Source organism: Ovis canadensis, chromosome 15, assembly GCF_042477335.2.
Source record: "Ovis canadensis isolate MfBH-ARS-UI-01 breed Bighorn chromosome 15, ARS-UI_OviCan_v2, whole genome shotgun sequence".
NCBI lineage: Eukaryota > Metazoa > Chordata > Mammalia > Artiodactyla > Bovidae > Ovis > Ovis canadensis.
Window position 1 is genome coordinate 25,681,892 of NC_091259.1, and position 14,069 is coordinate 25,695,960.

The 14,069-nt window shown below is 38.0% G+C and overlaps 1 protein-coding gene across 2 annotated transcripts in view; it reads left to right on the forward strand.

The window, feature by feature from the left end:
• Positions 1–14,069, forward strand: part of ATM (ATM serine/threonine kinase) — a 154,424-nt gene that overhangs the window by 69,240 nt on the left and 71,115 nt on the right. For both annotated transcript variants that reach the window (XM_069554949.1, XM_069554948.1), the window contains 4 exons: positions 4,750–4,924; positions 5,470–5,634; positions 9,277–9,409; positions 10,747–10,842. In XM_069554949.1, the coding sequence (XP_069411050.1) occupies positions 4,750–4,924; positions 5,470–5,634; positions 9,277–9,409; positions 10,747–10,842 (569 nt within the window). The remainder of the gene's footprint in view (positions 1–4,749; positions 4,925–5,469; positions 5,635–9,276; positions 9,410–10,746; positions 10,843–14,069) is intronic.

The following is a 14,069-nucleotide window of genomic DNA, read 5'->3' on the forward strand; positions in this document are numbered from 1 at the left end:
GCTTTCTTCACAGTCCAACTCTCACATCCTTGCATGACCACTGGAAAAACGATAGCCTTGACTAGACGGACCTTTGTTGGCAAAGTAATGTCTCTGCTTTTCAATATGCTATCTAGGTTGGTCATAACTTTTCTTCTAAGGAGTAAGAGCCTTTTAATTTCATGGCTGCAGTGATTTTGGAGCCCAAAAAATAAAGTCTGGCACTGTTTCCACTGTTTCCCCATCTATTTCCCATGAAGTGATGGGACCGGTTGCCATGATCTTCGTTTTCTGAATGTTGAGCTTTAAGCCAGTTTTTTCACTCTCCTCTCACTTTGATCAAGAGGCTTTTTAGCTCCTCTTCACTTTCTGCCATAAAGGTGGTGTCATCTGCATATCTGAGGTTATTGATATTTCTCCTGGCGATCTTGATTCCAGCCTGTGCTTCTTCCAGCCCAGCGTTTCCCATGATGTACACTGCATATAAGTTAAATAAGCAGGGTTTCAATATACAGCCTTGACGTACTCTTTTTCCTATTTGAATCCAGGCTGTTGTTTCATGTCCAGTTTTAACTGTTGCTTCCTGACCTGCATATAGGTTTCTCAAGAGGCAGGTCAGGTGGTCTGGTATTCCCATCTCTTTCAGAATTTTCCACAGCTCTAGAAGTCTTTAAATATTAAAAGTCTTCTCTTTAACATTTTAAATATGCTAATTTTACATGGCCATAAATACATGTTACCATAGCAGTTCTGCTCACCACTTCCAGTGTGTGGTAAGGGGAAGGAAGGGGGATTCCCAATGCACACCCAGGGTATTCTTCAGATATCACCTGGTACCCGCCTGTACATCGTGTCAGATCCCACAGATTAAGAGTTCAGTCCTACAAGACTACCCTCTCTCCAACCTCATCAGACTTCAGTTGAAAACTATAGACTGGAGGTTTCAATAACCCCCTTCCTTGCGTTTGATTATTTTGCTAGAGTGACTCACAGAACTTAAGAAACCTGTTTACTCACTAGAATGCTGGTTTATTACAAAAAGAAATAACTCAGGAACAGCCAAATGGAAGAGATAAATAGGGCAAAGTATGGGGAAAGGGCATGGAGCTTAAGTGGTATCTCCAGTCACTTCATTCTCCCCATACCAGCAAATGTTCACCAAACCAGAAGCTCCATAAACCCCATCCTTTTGGGTGTTAACAGAGGAATCATCAGCCATTGGTGACTGATTGAAGGGAAAGTCCTTCTTGATCAGAGAGGTGGAACAGAAACAACCCTCTAATTATAGGGTTGGTTCTCTTGGCAACCAGCCCACATCCTTAGGGCTTCCTCAAAGATACTTCATCAACATAACAAAAGACTTGTTTATTGCTCTCATCACAGGAAATTCCATAAGTTTTAGGGACTCTGCCAGATGTAGGGACAATGACCAAATATATATTTCTTATTATAAATCACTATAGATTTGGGGATGTATGTTCTTTTTAGCATCTCTATACTTGCTATTGGTTTTAATAATTATTCTATTGTTTTCTTATTAGTAGATAATATTGTAATCAAATAAATTTAAACCCTCAAAGCATATGAAGATATCTATTTCCATTTTGTTTTCTCATATTCTTTTTTGGTTTTTAAAAATATAATTTTAATTTTAAGTCATATGTATGTGTGTGTAGAGAAGGCTATGGCACCCTACTCCAGTACTCTTACCTGGAAAATTCCATGGACAGAGGAGCCTGGTGGGCTGTAGTCCATGGGGTCGCGAAGAGTTGAACATGACTGAGCAAATTCACTTTCACTTTTCATTTTCATGCATTGGAGAAGAAAATAGCAACCCACTCCGGTGTTCTTGCCTAGAGAATCCCAGGGACGGAGGAGCCTGGTGGGCTGCCGTCTCTGGGGTCACACAGAGTCAAACAGGACTGAAGCAACTTAGCAGCAGCACAGCAGTATATGTGTGTACTTTAAGTCATTCAGTCTCTTTCCTTCTCTTTTTTTTAGGTTTTATTATGGTGTTAAAATATATAACATCAAATTTCTCATTTTAACTATATTTTAAATATCCAATTTAGTGCTATTAGTTATGTTCATGGTATGCTATTAAGTTTTATTTCTGTCATTGCAGTTTCCAAATACAACTTATTTATTACCTCAAATAGAACCTTTCTACTCATTAAGCAATAACCACACAGTTCCTCTTCCCTATAGCCCTTATAGCTTCTAATCTACTTCCTGTCTTTTTAAAATTTCCTTGTTTTAGGTATTTTATATAAGCAGAATCATAATTTCTTTGCCCTTTCCTGTAGGCTTGTTTCACTTAGCATATCTTCAGTGTTTATCCAGCATCATGCTTTCTTGTGGCTAAATAACATTCCCTGGTGGCTCAGATGATGAAGAATCCTCCTTCTATGTGGGAGACCTGGGTTTGATCCCTGGGTTAGGAAGATCCCCTAAAGGAGGGCATGGCAACCCACTCCAGGATTCTTGCCTGGAGAATCCCCATGGACAGAGGAGCCTGGTGGGCTACAGTCCACACGATTGCAAAGAGTTGGACACAACTGAGTGACTAAGCACAACAACATTGGATATATGACACTTTTTTTATTCATTCATCTCATGATGAAAACTTGGATTGTTTCATAGACATGAAGTGGTATCTCATTGCATTTTCCTGCTAACTACTCATGAATATCTTTTCATGAGCTTATTGATGATTTGTATGCCTTCTTTGGAGAAAGGTCCATTTAAATCCTTTGCCCATTTTAAAAATTGGATTGTCTCTCAAATCAAAAACCGATTTGAGAGAATAGCATTGAAGCATGTATATTAGCATATGTGAAATAGATCACCAGTCCAAGTTCAGTGCATGCAACATGCAGTCAAAGCCGGTGCACCAGGACAACCCAGAGGGATGGGATGGGAAGGGAAGTGGGAGGGGAGTTTGGGATGAGGGACAATACAATAAAGATAGAGAAAAAAAATTGGAAGAAAAAAAAATAGAGAAAAAAAATTATCTTTTTGTTGTTGAGCTGTAGGAGTTATTTATATTTTCTGGGTTTAAACTCAGTATGTGATTTGCAAATATATTCTGGATATTGTATTCATATGTGATTTGCAGGTAGTTTTTCCCATCCTATAAAATTTTCACTTTCCTGATAATGTCTTTTGATGAGCAAATATTTTTAATTTTGGTAAGGTCTGATTTATCTTATTTTTCTTTCATTTCATGTGTTTTTGGTATTGTAGCTAAGAATGCATTGGCAAATCTAAGGTCATGGAGATTTACCCTTAGAGTTTATTCTAAGAGTTTTATGATTTTAGCTCTTAGATTTAGGTTGTTGATTCATTTTAATTTTTATAAATAATGTGAGTTAAGGGTTCAGTCTCATTCTTTTGCATGTGGAAATCTAGTTGTCCCAGCACTATTTATTAAACACTATTCTTTCACCCTTGTCAAAAATCAGTTAGCCATTGATGTATGGGTTTATTTCTGGATTCTCAGTTCTATTCCATTGGTCTTGCCTTGTGCCAGTACCATGCTTTGTTGCTTGTTGTTGTTCAGTTGCTAAGTCGTGTCCAGTTGTTTTCACCTTAGGGACTACAGCCAGGCTTCCCTGTCTTTCACTATCTCCCAGAGTTTGCTCAGACTCATGTCCATTGAGTCAGTGATGCTATCCAAATATCTCATCCTCTAGCCCTCTTCTCCTCCTGCCTTCAATCTTTCCCAGCTTCGAGGTCTTTTCCAGTGAGTCGGCTCTTCATATCAGGTGGCCGAAGTACTGGAGCTTCAGCTTCAGCATCAGTCCTTCCAATGAATATTCAGGGTTGATTTCCTTTAGGAATGACTGTGTTGCTTACTGTAGCTGTATAGTAACTTTTGAAATCAGGAAGTGTGAGTCCTCCAATTTTCTTCTTCTGTTTCAAATTGTTTTGACTCTTTGGATACCTTGCAATTCCATATGAATTTGTTGACCAGTTTTTCCATTTATGCAAAAAACGTGCTGGAATTTAGATGGATATTGCATTCAATATGTGACTATTTTAGATAGTGTTAATATTTTAACAGTTTGTCTTCCAGTCCATGAATACAGGATGTTTTTCCATTTACTTGGGTTTAATTTCTTTCATCCATGCTATGTAATTTTCAGTGTATAGGCGATTCACATCCTTGGTTAAATTTATTCCTAGATGTTTAATTATTTTAGGTGCTATTGCAAATGGCAACCCACTCTAGTAGTCTTGCCTGGAGAATCCCATAGACAGAGGAGCCTGGTGGGCTGCAGTCCATGGGGTCACAAAGAATCAGACATGACTGAGTGACTGTCACTTCACTTCTGCTCCATCCAGAACTAAGGACCAGGACCCCACATTAGAAATGGGATCTGAAGTTTTCATGAATGCTGCCAGGCTGGGGACGATGTGGGGCAAGGACAAGTAAAATCACCACAAAGCTTTCCTAGTTTTTAAGTTTCCTTTTCCTTGATTCAGCGATTGCTTGATTGTTGCTGTTTCACAGAGTTCTAACAAAGTTCATACACTTTGCTCGTTTTTCAGTATTTCTGTCATGGGAGCTTGGAGCTGCCTACTCTATCATTTTCTTGGTGTCTCTTCTGTTTTTGGAATTTAAACATCTAATTTTAAAGAATTAGATGTGAAACTAACTTTTATGTTATGCCACATCAGAATTAGAGCTGTTGAACAATAATGACCTTTGAACAAGTTGATATCAAAATAGTGTCCTGTAACTTATTGTTTTTTCCCCCACGTTAGGCCTTCTCATTTCATGGATGTGTCATTACGTACCTTCTCCCTTTGTTGTGACCTATTAAGCCGGGTTTGCCACACAGCGGTAACTTACTGTAAGGATGCTTTAGAAAGTCATCTTCATGTTATTGTTGGTACACTTATACCCCTTGTTGATGATCAGATGGAAGTTCAGGAACAGGTAATTGCCCAAATCATGTTCAAAATGATATTTGAAATATATTGATAAAGTATTCTTGGAAAGAACTAGTTGTTTCATGTTTACTTGGTATAATCAATAATTTTAGTGAAAATAGTCTTTGAAAAATGATGGGGAAAACATTCTCAATGAATTAATCCTTGTAATCTTTTTGTTATATAGTACCTAGTAATTTTGATCTAATAAATAACCTGATTTCTTTCTTACTTATACTGAAATATAGAGGTAGTCAAAACTAGGGATCCAGTTCACACTACTGATGGTGTAAGAGATATTATATGAAATGCTTCAGTAATATTGACAACCGTGTTCCTCAGTGTCCATCCTATAGTAAAGGCCCTATATGTTTGTTGAATTATTTGAAAGCCCAGAAACCATAGTAGCTAGGTGCCTTAGTAGTGATTAGAACATTTTATCTAAACCAGGTTAATAGAGTTTGTATCATTTATTACAGTGGGTATATTTGTTTTACTTTAACATAAAATTAATCCATTTCTCTTGATTTTTTCTTTTTTAATTATGTTTAGGTGTTGGACTTGTTGAAATTCTTAGTGATTGATAACAAGGATAATGAAAATCTGTATATGACAATTAAACTTTTAGATCCTTTTCCTGACCACGTTGTCTTTAAGGATTTGCGTATTACTCAGCAGAAAATCAAATACAGTAGAGGACCCTTTTCACTTTTGGAGGTAATAATTATTCTGTCTTCTTGCTATTTTGTATTAGAGAGGATAGTAATACTTTCTGGAAGTCTCTAATCCTCTCAGAGGAAAAACTGGTCTTTTCTAAAAATTGTGATTAAAAAAGCATAACCTGAAGTCTGTCCTGCTAACAGATAAAAGGTCCAATGCTATAAAGAGCAATATTGCATAGGAACCTGGAATGTCAGGTCCATGAATCAAGGCAAAATTGGAAGTGGTCATGCAGGAGATGGCAAGAGTGAACATCGACATTCTAGGAATCAGCGAACTAAAATGGACTGGAATCGGTGAATTTAACTCAGATGACCATTATATCTACTACTGCAGGCAGGAATCCCTTAGAAGAAATGGAGTAGCCATCATGGTCAACGAAAGAGTCTGAAATGCAGTACTTGGATGCAGTCTCAAAAACGACAGAATGATCTCTGTTCGTTTCCAAGGTAAACCATTCAATATTACAGTAATCCAAGTCTATGCCCCAACCAGTAACACTGAAGAAGCTGAAGTTGAATGGTTCTATGAAGACCTACAAGACCTTTTAGAACTAACACCCAAAAAAGATGTCCTTATCATTATAGGGGACTGGAATGCAAAAGCTGGAAGTCAAGAAACACCTGGGGTAACAGGCAAATTTGACCTTGGAATACAGAATGAAGCAGGGCAAAGACTAATAGAGTTTTGCCAAGAAAATGCACTGGTCATAGCAAACACCCTCTTCCAACAACATAAGAGAAGACTATATATGGACATCACCAGATGTTCAACACCAAAATCAGATTGATTATATTCTTTGTGGCCAAAGATGGAGAAGCTGTATACAGTCAACAAAAACAAGACCAGGAGCTGACTGTAGCTCAGATGATGAACTCCTTATTTGCCAAATTCAGACTGAAATTGAAAAAAGTAGGGAAAACCACTAGACCATTCAGGTATGACCTAAATCAAATCCCTTATGATTATATAGTAGAAGTGAGAAATAGATTTAAGGGACTAGATCTGATAGAGTCCCTGACGAACTATGGACTGAGGTTCAGACATTGTACAGGAGGCAGGGTTCAAAACCATCCTCATGAAAAAGAAATGCAAAAAAGCAAAATGGCTGTCTGGGGAGGCCTTACAAATAGCTGTGAAAAGAAGATAAGCAAAAAGCCAAGGAGAAAGGGAAATATATAAGCATCTGAATGCAGAGTTCCAAAGAATAGCAAGAAGAGATAAGAAAGCCTTCCTTAGCGATCAGTGCAAAGAAATAGAGGAAAACAACAGAATGGGAAAGAGATCTCTTCAAGAATATTAGAGATACCAAGGGAACATTTCATGCAAAGATGGGCTCAATAAAGAACAGAAATGGTATGGACCTAACAGAAGCAGAAGATATTAAGAAGAGGTGGCAAGGATACACAGAAGAACTGTACAGAAAAGATCTTCATGACCAAGATAATCACGATGGTGTGTTCACTCACCTAGAGCCAGACATCCTGGAATGTGAAGTCAAGTGGGCTTTAGAAAGCATCGCTACGAACAAAGCTGGTGAAGGTGATGGCATTCCAGTGGAGCTATTTCCAATCCTGAAAGATGATGCTGTGAAAGTGCTGCACTCAATATGCCAGCAAATTTGGAAAACTCAGCAGTGGCCACAGGACTGGAAAAGGTCAGTTTTCATTCCAATCCCAAAGAAAGGCAATGCCAAAGAATGCTCAAACTACCGCACAGTTGCACTCATCTGACACGCTAGTAAAGTAATGCTCAAAATTTTCCAAGCCAGGCTTCAGCAATACATGAACTGTAAACTTCCAGATGTTCAAGCTGGTTATAGAAAAGGCAGAAGAACCAGAGATCAAATTGCCAACATCCGCTGGATCCTGGAAAAAAGAAGAGAGTTCCAGAAAAACATCTATTTCTGCTTTATTGACTATGCCAAAGCCTTTGACTCTGTGGATCACAATCAACTGTGGAAAATTCTTCCAGAGATGGGACTACCAGGCCACCTAACCTGCCGCTTGAGAAACCTATATGCAGATCAGGAAGCATCGGTTAGAACTGGACATGAAACAACAGCCTGGATTCAAATAGGAAAAGGAGTAGTCAAGGCTGTATATTGTCACCCTGCTTATTTAACTTATATGCAGAGTACATCATGAGAAACACTGGGCTGGAAGAAGCACAAGCTGGAATCAAGATTGCTGGGAGAAGTATCAATAAGCTCAGATATGCAGATGACACCACCCTTATGGCAGAAAGTGAAGAGGAACTAAAAAGCCTCTTGATGAAAGTGAAAGTGGAGAGTGAAAAGTTGGCTTAAACCTCAACATTCAGACAATGAAGATGATGGCATCTGGTCCCATCACTTCATGGGAAATAGATGGGGAAATAGTGGAAACAGTGTCAGACTTTATTTTGGGGGGCTCCAAAATCACTACCCTTGGTGATTGCAGCCATGAAATTAAAAGATGCTTACTCCTTGGAAGGAAAGTTATGACCAACCTATATAGCATATTGAAAAGCAGAGACATTACTTTGTCAAGAAAGGTCCATCTAGTCAAGGCTGTGGTTTTTCCTGTGGTCATGTATGGATGTGAGAGTTAGACTGTGAAGAAAGCTGAGCACCGAAGAATTGATGCTTTTGAACTGCGGTGTTGGAAAAGACTCTTGAGAGTCCCTTGGACTGCAAGGATACCCAACCAGTCCATTCTGAAGGAGATCAGCCCTGGGATTTTTTTGGAAGGAATATACTGAAGCTGAAACTCCAGTACTTTGGCCACCTCATGCAAAGAGTTGAAAAGACTCTGATGCTGTGAGGGATTGGGGGCAGGAGGAGAAGGGGACGATAGAGGATGAGATGGCTGGATGGCATCACAGACTCGATGGACATGAGTCTGAGTGAACTCCGGGAGTTGGTGATGGACAGGGAGGCCTGGCGTGCTGTGATTCATGGGGTTGCAAAGAGTTTGACACGACTGAGTGACTGAACTGAACTCAACAGAGAAAAAACTGAATTTTTAAATATACTCTTGCTTTGCAGTAAAAGTATATATATCAAAGTTTCTTGGTAAAAATCTGAATTTAAGTATTAAAGAAGTATAATATAAAATATGCTTGATGAAATATACACATAAAATTCATTAATATCTTAAAATTACCATCTGATCCTCTGAAGGAAAATATAATGCTTGAATTAGAGATGATATGTAACTTTTTGAAGAGTTTTGCAGGTTTTAATCTTGTTTAACCCTTATAAATTTCAAAAGTATGTTCAGTTTTCCTTATAAATGTTACTATAATTTTACTCTATATTTGACTATAATCAATATGAAAATATAGTTAAATATACTGAAACATAAAACTAGAATTGTAGTGATAGATAAATACAAGTTTAAGTTTTTCCCTCTGAGTATGCTGTAACAATCTTAAACTCTAACTATTTTATCATGAGAGAGTCTATTAGAGTTTAAATGATTAAAACACTAAGATTTGAAGTGAAATAAGTAACTTACTTCCACCTTGTTTGGTAGTAACAGTGATAGTAATCAGTGTCTGTGGATGGCATTAACTGATTTTTAGAAATTTTATTTTACAGACTCAACCAATATATGTCAAAAGCAAGTTACATTTTTAGCTGATTTTCTCTTTTAGGAAATCAACCATTTTCTCTCAGTAAGTGCTTATGATGCACTTCCATTAACAAGGCTTGAAGGATTGAAGGATCTTCGAAGACAACTAGAGCAACATAAAGATCAGATGATGGATCTTATGAGAGCATCTCAGGGTACTCATTTTAATGACTTGGGTTATTTTTATCTGTTTCTTTTTGAAAGAATCTCTTACAATTCTTGCTCTTGGTTTAATTGCCACAGATTTAGTTCAGACCCTAATCACTTCTCATCTAGTTATAAACGACTTTCTAAGTTGTATCCTTTCCTTGAATTACTCCCATTTTATCCATCCTTTGGACCTGTGCCAGAATGTCCATGTTTATTCTGCCACTTAAAAAAACGTTAACAATTTGCTGCTGCCGAAAAGAATAATTTGAGTTCTTTAAAGGGAGGCATGCAAGATAATCTCTCTCTGCCTACTACCCCAGTTTATTTAAATAAAAGAAACATTTCATTTTAAGCATCTTAGCCATGTATGTGTTTTGTTTGTATGTATGTGCTTTGTTTGTATGTATGTATGTGTCTGTTTTGTATCTACACACATATTTGTATATGAGTTTCTAGCGTTTTTTTTTAAACTTAAGAAAACTTCCATTTTTAAGTTGATTTTATTTTAGTTTTTAGGTTACTATAGTACTGCACTTGGTGGAAATATTTTCTACTTATGTTTTGATTTTCATCATCCTGTGTTCATTAACTTCTTATTTCTATTCTGTGAATTTTGTCCTCAGTACTTTTAAAAATTAATTTTGTTTTGACCATCTGAATTCTGAGTTTCTAGAATATTTGTTCTTGAGGTATATAAATGTATATACATGTATATATATATATGAAACATGAACTTTCTCTTTGTATATCTAATTTTTGTATATTTGGGTATTGTATTGATTCATACCAATGTAGCTAATAGTTGTTTATATTTAAATTTAAATTTAAATGACTTTAAATTCAGTAAAATTTAAAGTTCAACTTCTTTGTTATGCTAGCACATGTCAAGTTCTCAGTAGTAACATGTGGCTTGTGGCTGTCATTGGACAGCATGGACTATAGAGCATTATCATCATCGCAGAAAATTCTATCGGACAGGGCTGGTCTATTCTAAATGCAAGAGGGTAAAAAACCAGGCATTCTCCCAAGGTTCCTTCTAGTTTAATGCTGAATAATTTTAGTGTTTCTAAGTGTGATTTTGCTAAAGGTATTGATTTCTCTGTACAATTTGTTAAGACATTTTTCTCTTTCTGACTTCCAAATATTGCTGCCAAATGTTTCCCCATGATTCTATTGAAGAAGAAAGTTCGGATACATTCATTTACTTTGTATTTTTGAAGTGCCCATAATTTAAAATCTTCATTGAAGTTTTCTAGTCACACAATGTAATATATGAACATATTATAAAGAAAAGTGTTGTCTCCACCATAACTTAAACTAATTTTTTCAAAACTGCTTCTAGATAACCCTCAGGATGGCATAATGGTGAAGCTAGTTGTCAGCTTGTTGCAGTTATCCAAGATGGCAGTAAACCACACTGGTGAAAGAGAAGTTTTAGGTAAACTATTTGGCTTAGTGAATATGAGTATTTTTGTTTGAGTGGTTATCTTCATAGCATTTTAAAAATCAGCAAAATTTGTTGTCTGAAATACTGGGGAAATGTGAGGTGCTAGTTAGATTTCTGTTTAGTTTAAGTATCCTTAAGCAGCCCTCCTTTCATATTTTCCTTCCTTAGATATTCATATAAAGTAAAAAGTTAGTGATTAATTGCCTAGCTATTAATTTTAAAATGGCTTGTACATATTTGCTGGAGAGGGGAATGGCAAACACTTCATTATTCTTGACTTGAGAACCCAATGAACACAATGAAAAAGCAAAAAGATATGACGCTGATAGATGAACTTCCCAGGTCAGTAGGTGCCCAGTATGCTACTAGACAAGAATGGAGAAATAGCTCCAGAAAGAATGAACAGCCCGAGCCAAAGCGAAAACAACACCAGTTATGGATGTGACTGGTGATGAAAGTAAAGTCTGATGCTGTAAAGAACAATATTGCATCGGAACCTGGAATGTTAGGTCCATGAATCAAGGTATATTGGAAGTGGTCAAACAAGAGATGGCAACAGTGAACATCGGCATTTTAAGAACCAGTAAACTGAAATGCACTGGAATGGTTGAATTTAATTTGGATGACCATTATATCTACTATGGGCAAGAATCCCTTAGAAGAAATGGAGTAGCCCTCATAGTCAACAGAGCTTCCCTTGTGGCTAACCTGTAAAGAATCCACCTGCAGTGCGGGAGACCTGGGTTCAATCTCTGCATTGGAAAGATCCCCTGGAGAAGGGAGAGGCTACTCACTGCAGTATTCTGTCCTGGAGAATTCCATGAACTATCCAGTCCATGGGGTTGCAAAGAATTGGACATGACTGAGTGACTTTGTCACACGCTAGTAAAGTAATGCTCAAAAGTCTCCAAGCCAGGCTTCACCAATACGTGAACTGTGAACTTCAAGATGTTCAAGCTGGTTTTAGAAAAGGCAGAAGAACCAGAGATCAAATTGCCAACATCCACTGGATCCTGGAAAAAAGAAGAGAGTTCCAGAAAAACATCTATTTCTGCTTTATTGACTATGCCAAAGCCTTTGACTCTGTGGATCACAATCAACTGTGGAAAATTCTTCCAGAGATGGGAATACCAGACCACCTGACCTGCCTCTTGAGAAACCTATATGCAGGTCAGGAAGCATCGGTTAGAACTGGACATGGAATAACAGACTGGTTCCAAATAGGAAAAGGAGTACGTCAAGGCTGTATATTGTCACCCTGCTTATTTAACTTATATGCAGAGTACATCATGAGAAACACTGGGCTGGAAGAAGCACAAGCTGGAATCAAGATTGCTGGGAGAAGTATCAGTAAGCTCAGATATGCAGATGACACCACCCTTATGGCCGAAAGTGAAGAGGAACTAAAGAGTCTCTTGATGAAAGTGAAAGTGGAAAGTGAAAAAGTTGGCTTAAAGCTCAACATTCAGAAAACAAAGATCATGGCATCTGGTCCCATCACTTCATGGGAAATAGATGGGGAAACAGTGGAAACAGTGTCAGACTTTATTTTGGGGGGCTCCAAAAATCACTGCAGATGGTGACTGCAGCCATGAAATTAAAAGATGCTTACTCCTTGGAAGAAAAGTTATGACCAACCTAGATAGCATATTGAAAAGCAGAGACATTACTTTGCCAACAAAGGTCTATCTAGTCAAGGCTATGGTTTTTCCAGTGGTCATGTATGGATGTGAGAGTTGGACTATGAAGAAAGCTGAGCACCAAAGAATTGATGCTTATGAACTGTGGTGTTGGAGAAGACTCTTGAGAGTCCCTTGGACTGCAAGGAGATCCAGCCAGTCCATTCTGAAGGAGATAAGCCCTAGGATTTCTTTGGAGGGAATGGTGCTGAAGCTGAAACTCCAGTACTTTGGCCACCTCATGCGAAGAGTTGATTCATTGGAAAAGACTCTGATGCTGGGAGGGATTAGGGGTGGGAGGAGAAGGAGACGACAGAGGATGAGATGGCTGATGGCATCACTGACTCGATGGACATGAGTCTGAGTGAACTCCGGGAGTTGGTGATGGACAGGGAGGCCTGGCATGCTGTGATTCATGGGGTCACAGAGTCAGACACAACTGAGTAACTGAACTGAACTGAGTGACTTTCACTTTCACTCACAGTCAACAAAGAGTCTGAAATGCTGTACTTGGGTGCAGTCTCAAAAGTGACAGAATGATCTCTTTTCATTTCCAAAGCAAACTATTTCATATCACAGCAATCCAAGTCTATGCCCCAACCACTAGTGCCAAAGAAACTGAGGTTGAATGGCTATGAAGACCTAGAAGACCTTCTAGAACTAACACCCAAAAAAGGTGTTCTTTTCATCATAAGGGACTGGAATGCAAAAGTAGGAAGTCAAGAGATACCTGGAGTAACAGGCAAGTTTGGCCTTGGAATACAAAATGAAGCAGGATGAAGGCTAACAGAGTTTTGTGAAGAGAATGCACTGATCATAGCAAGTACCGTCTTCAGCAATACAAGAGACGACTCTACACATGGACATCACCAGATGGTCAATACTGAAATCAGATTGATTATATTCTTTGCAGTAGAAGATGGAGAAGCTCTATACAGTCAGCAAAAAGAAGACCAGGAGCTGACTGTGGCTCAGATCATGAACTCCTTATTGCAAAATTCAGACTTAAATTGAAAATGTATAGGAAAGCTACTACCAGAAAGATAATAAGCAGATTCAGCAAAATCGCAGTGTACAAGATCAACATGCAGACAATAATTTTTTAACGTATTTTATTAAATACCATAATGACAGGGGAAGAACATGAGGCAGCCCTCTGGCATCCTGAAAACATCTATCTTCATTTGGGTAGTGATAATATAGATGGAAAGAAAATATATGTGCCTGCATGTATATGTGAATTTTCACTGAACTGAGTGTGTAAGATTTATGGACTTTATGTAATACCTCAGTTAAAAGTGGATACATACAGTGGCTATTGGAGAAGGAAATGGCAACCCACTCCAGTATTCTTGCCTGGAGAATCCCTTGGATGGAGGGCTGCTGTCCATGGGGTCGCACAGAGTGAGACATGACTGAAGCAATTTAGCATGCATGCATGCACAGTGACTGTATTTAGACTTCCCTTAGTATCTACATTTTACTAGTTAATCTATCTCTTGAATATGATTTTATAGGGGAAAATATTACCCAGATGGA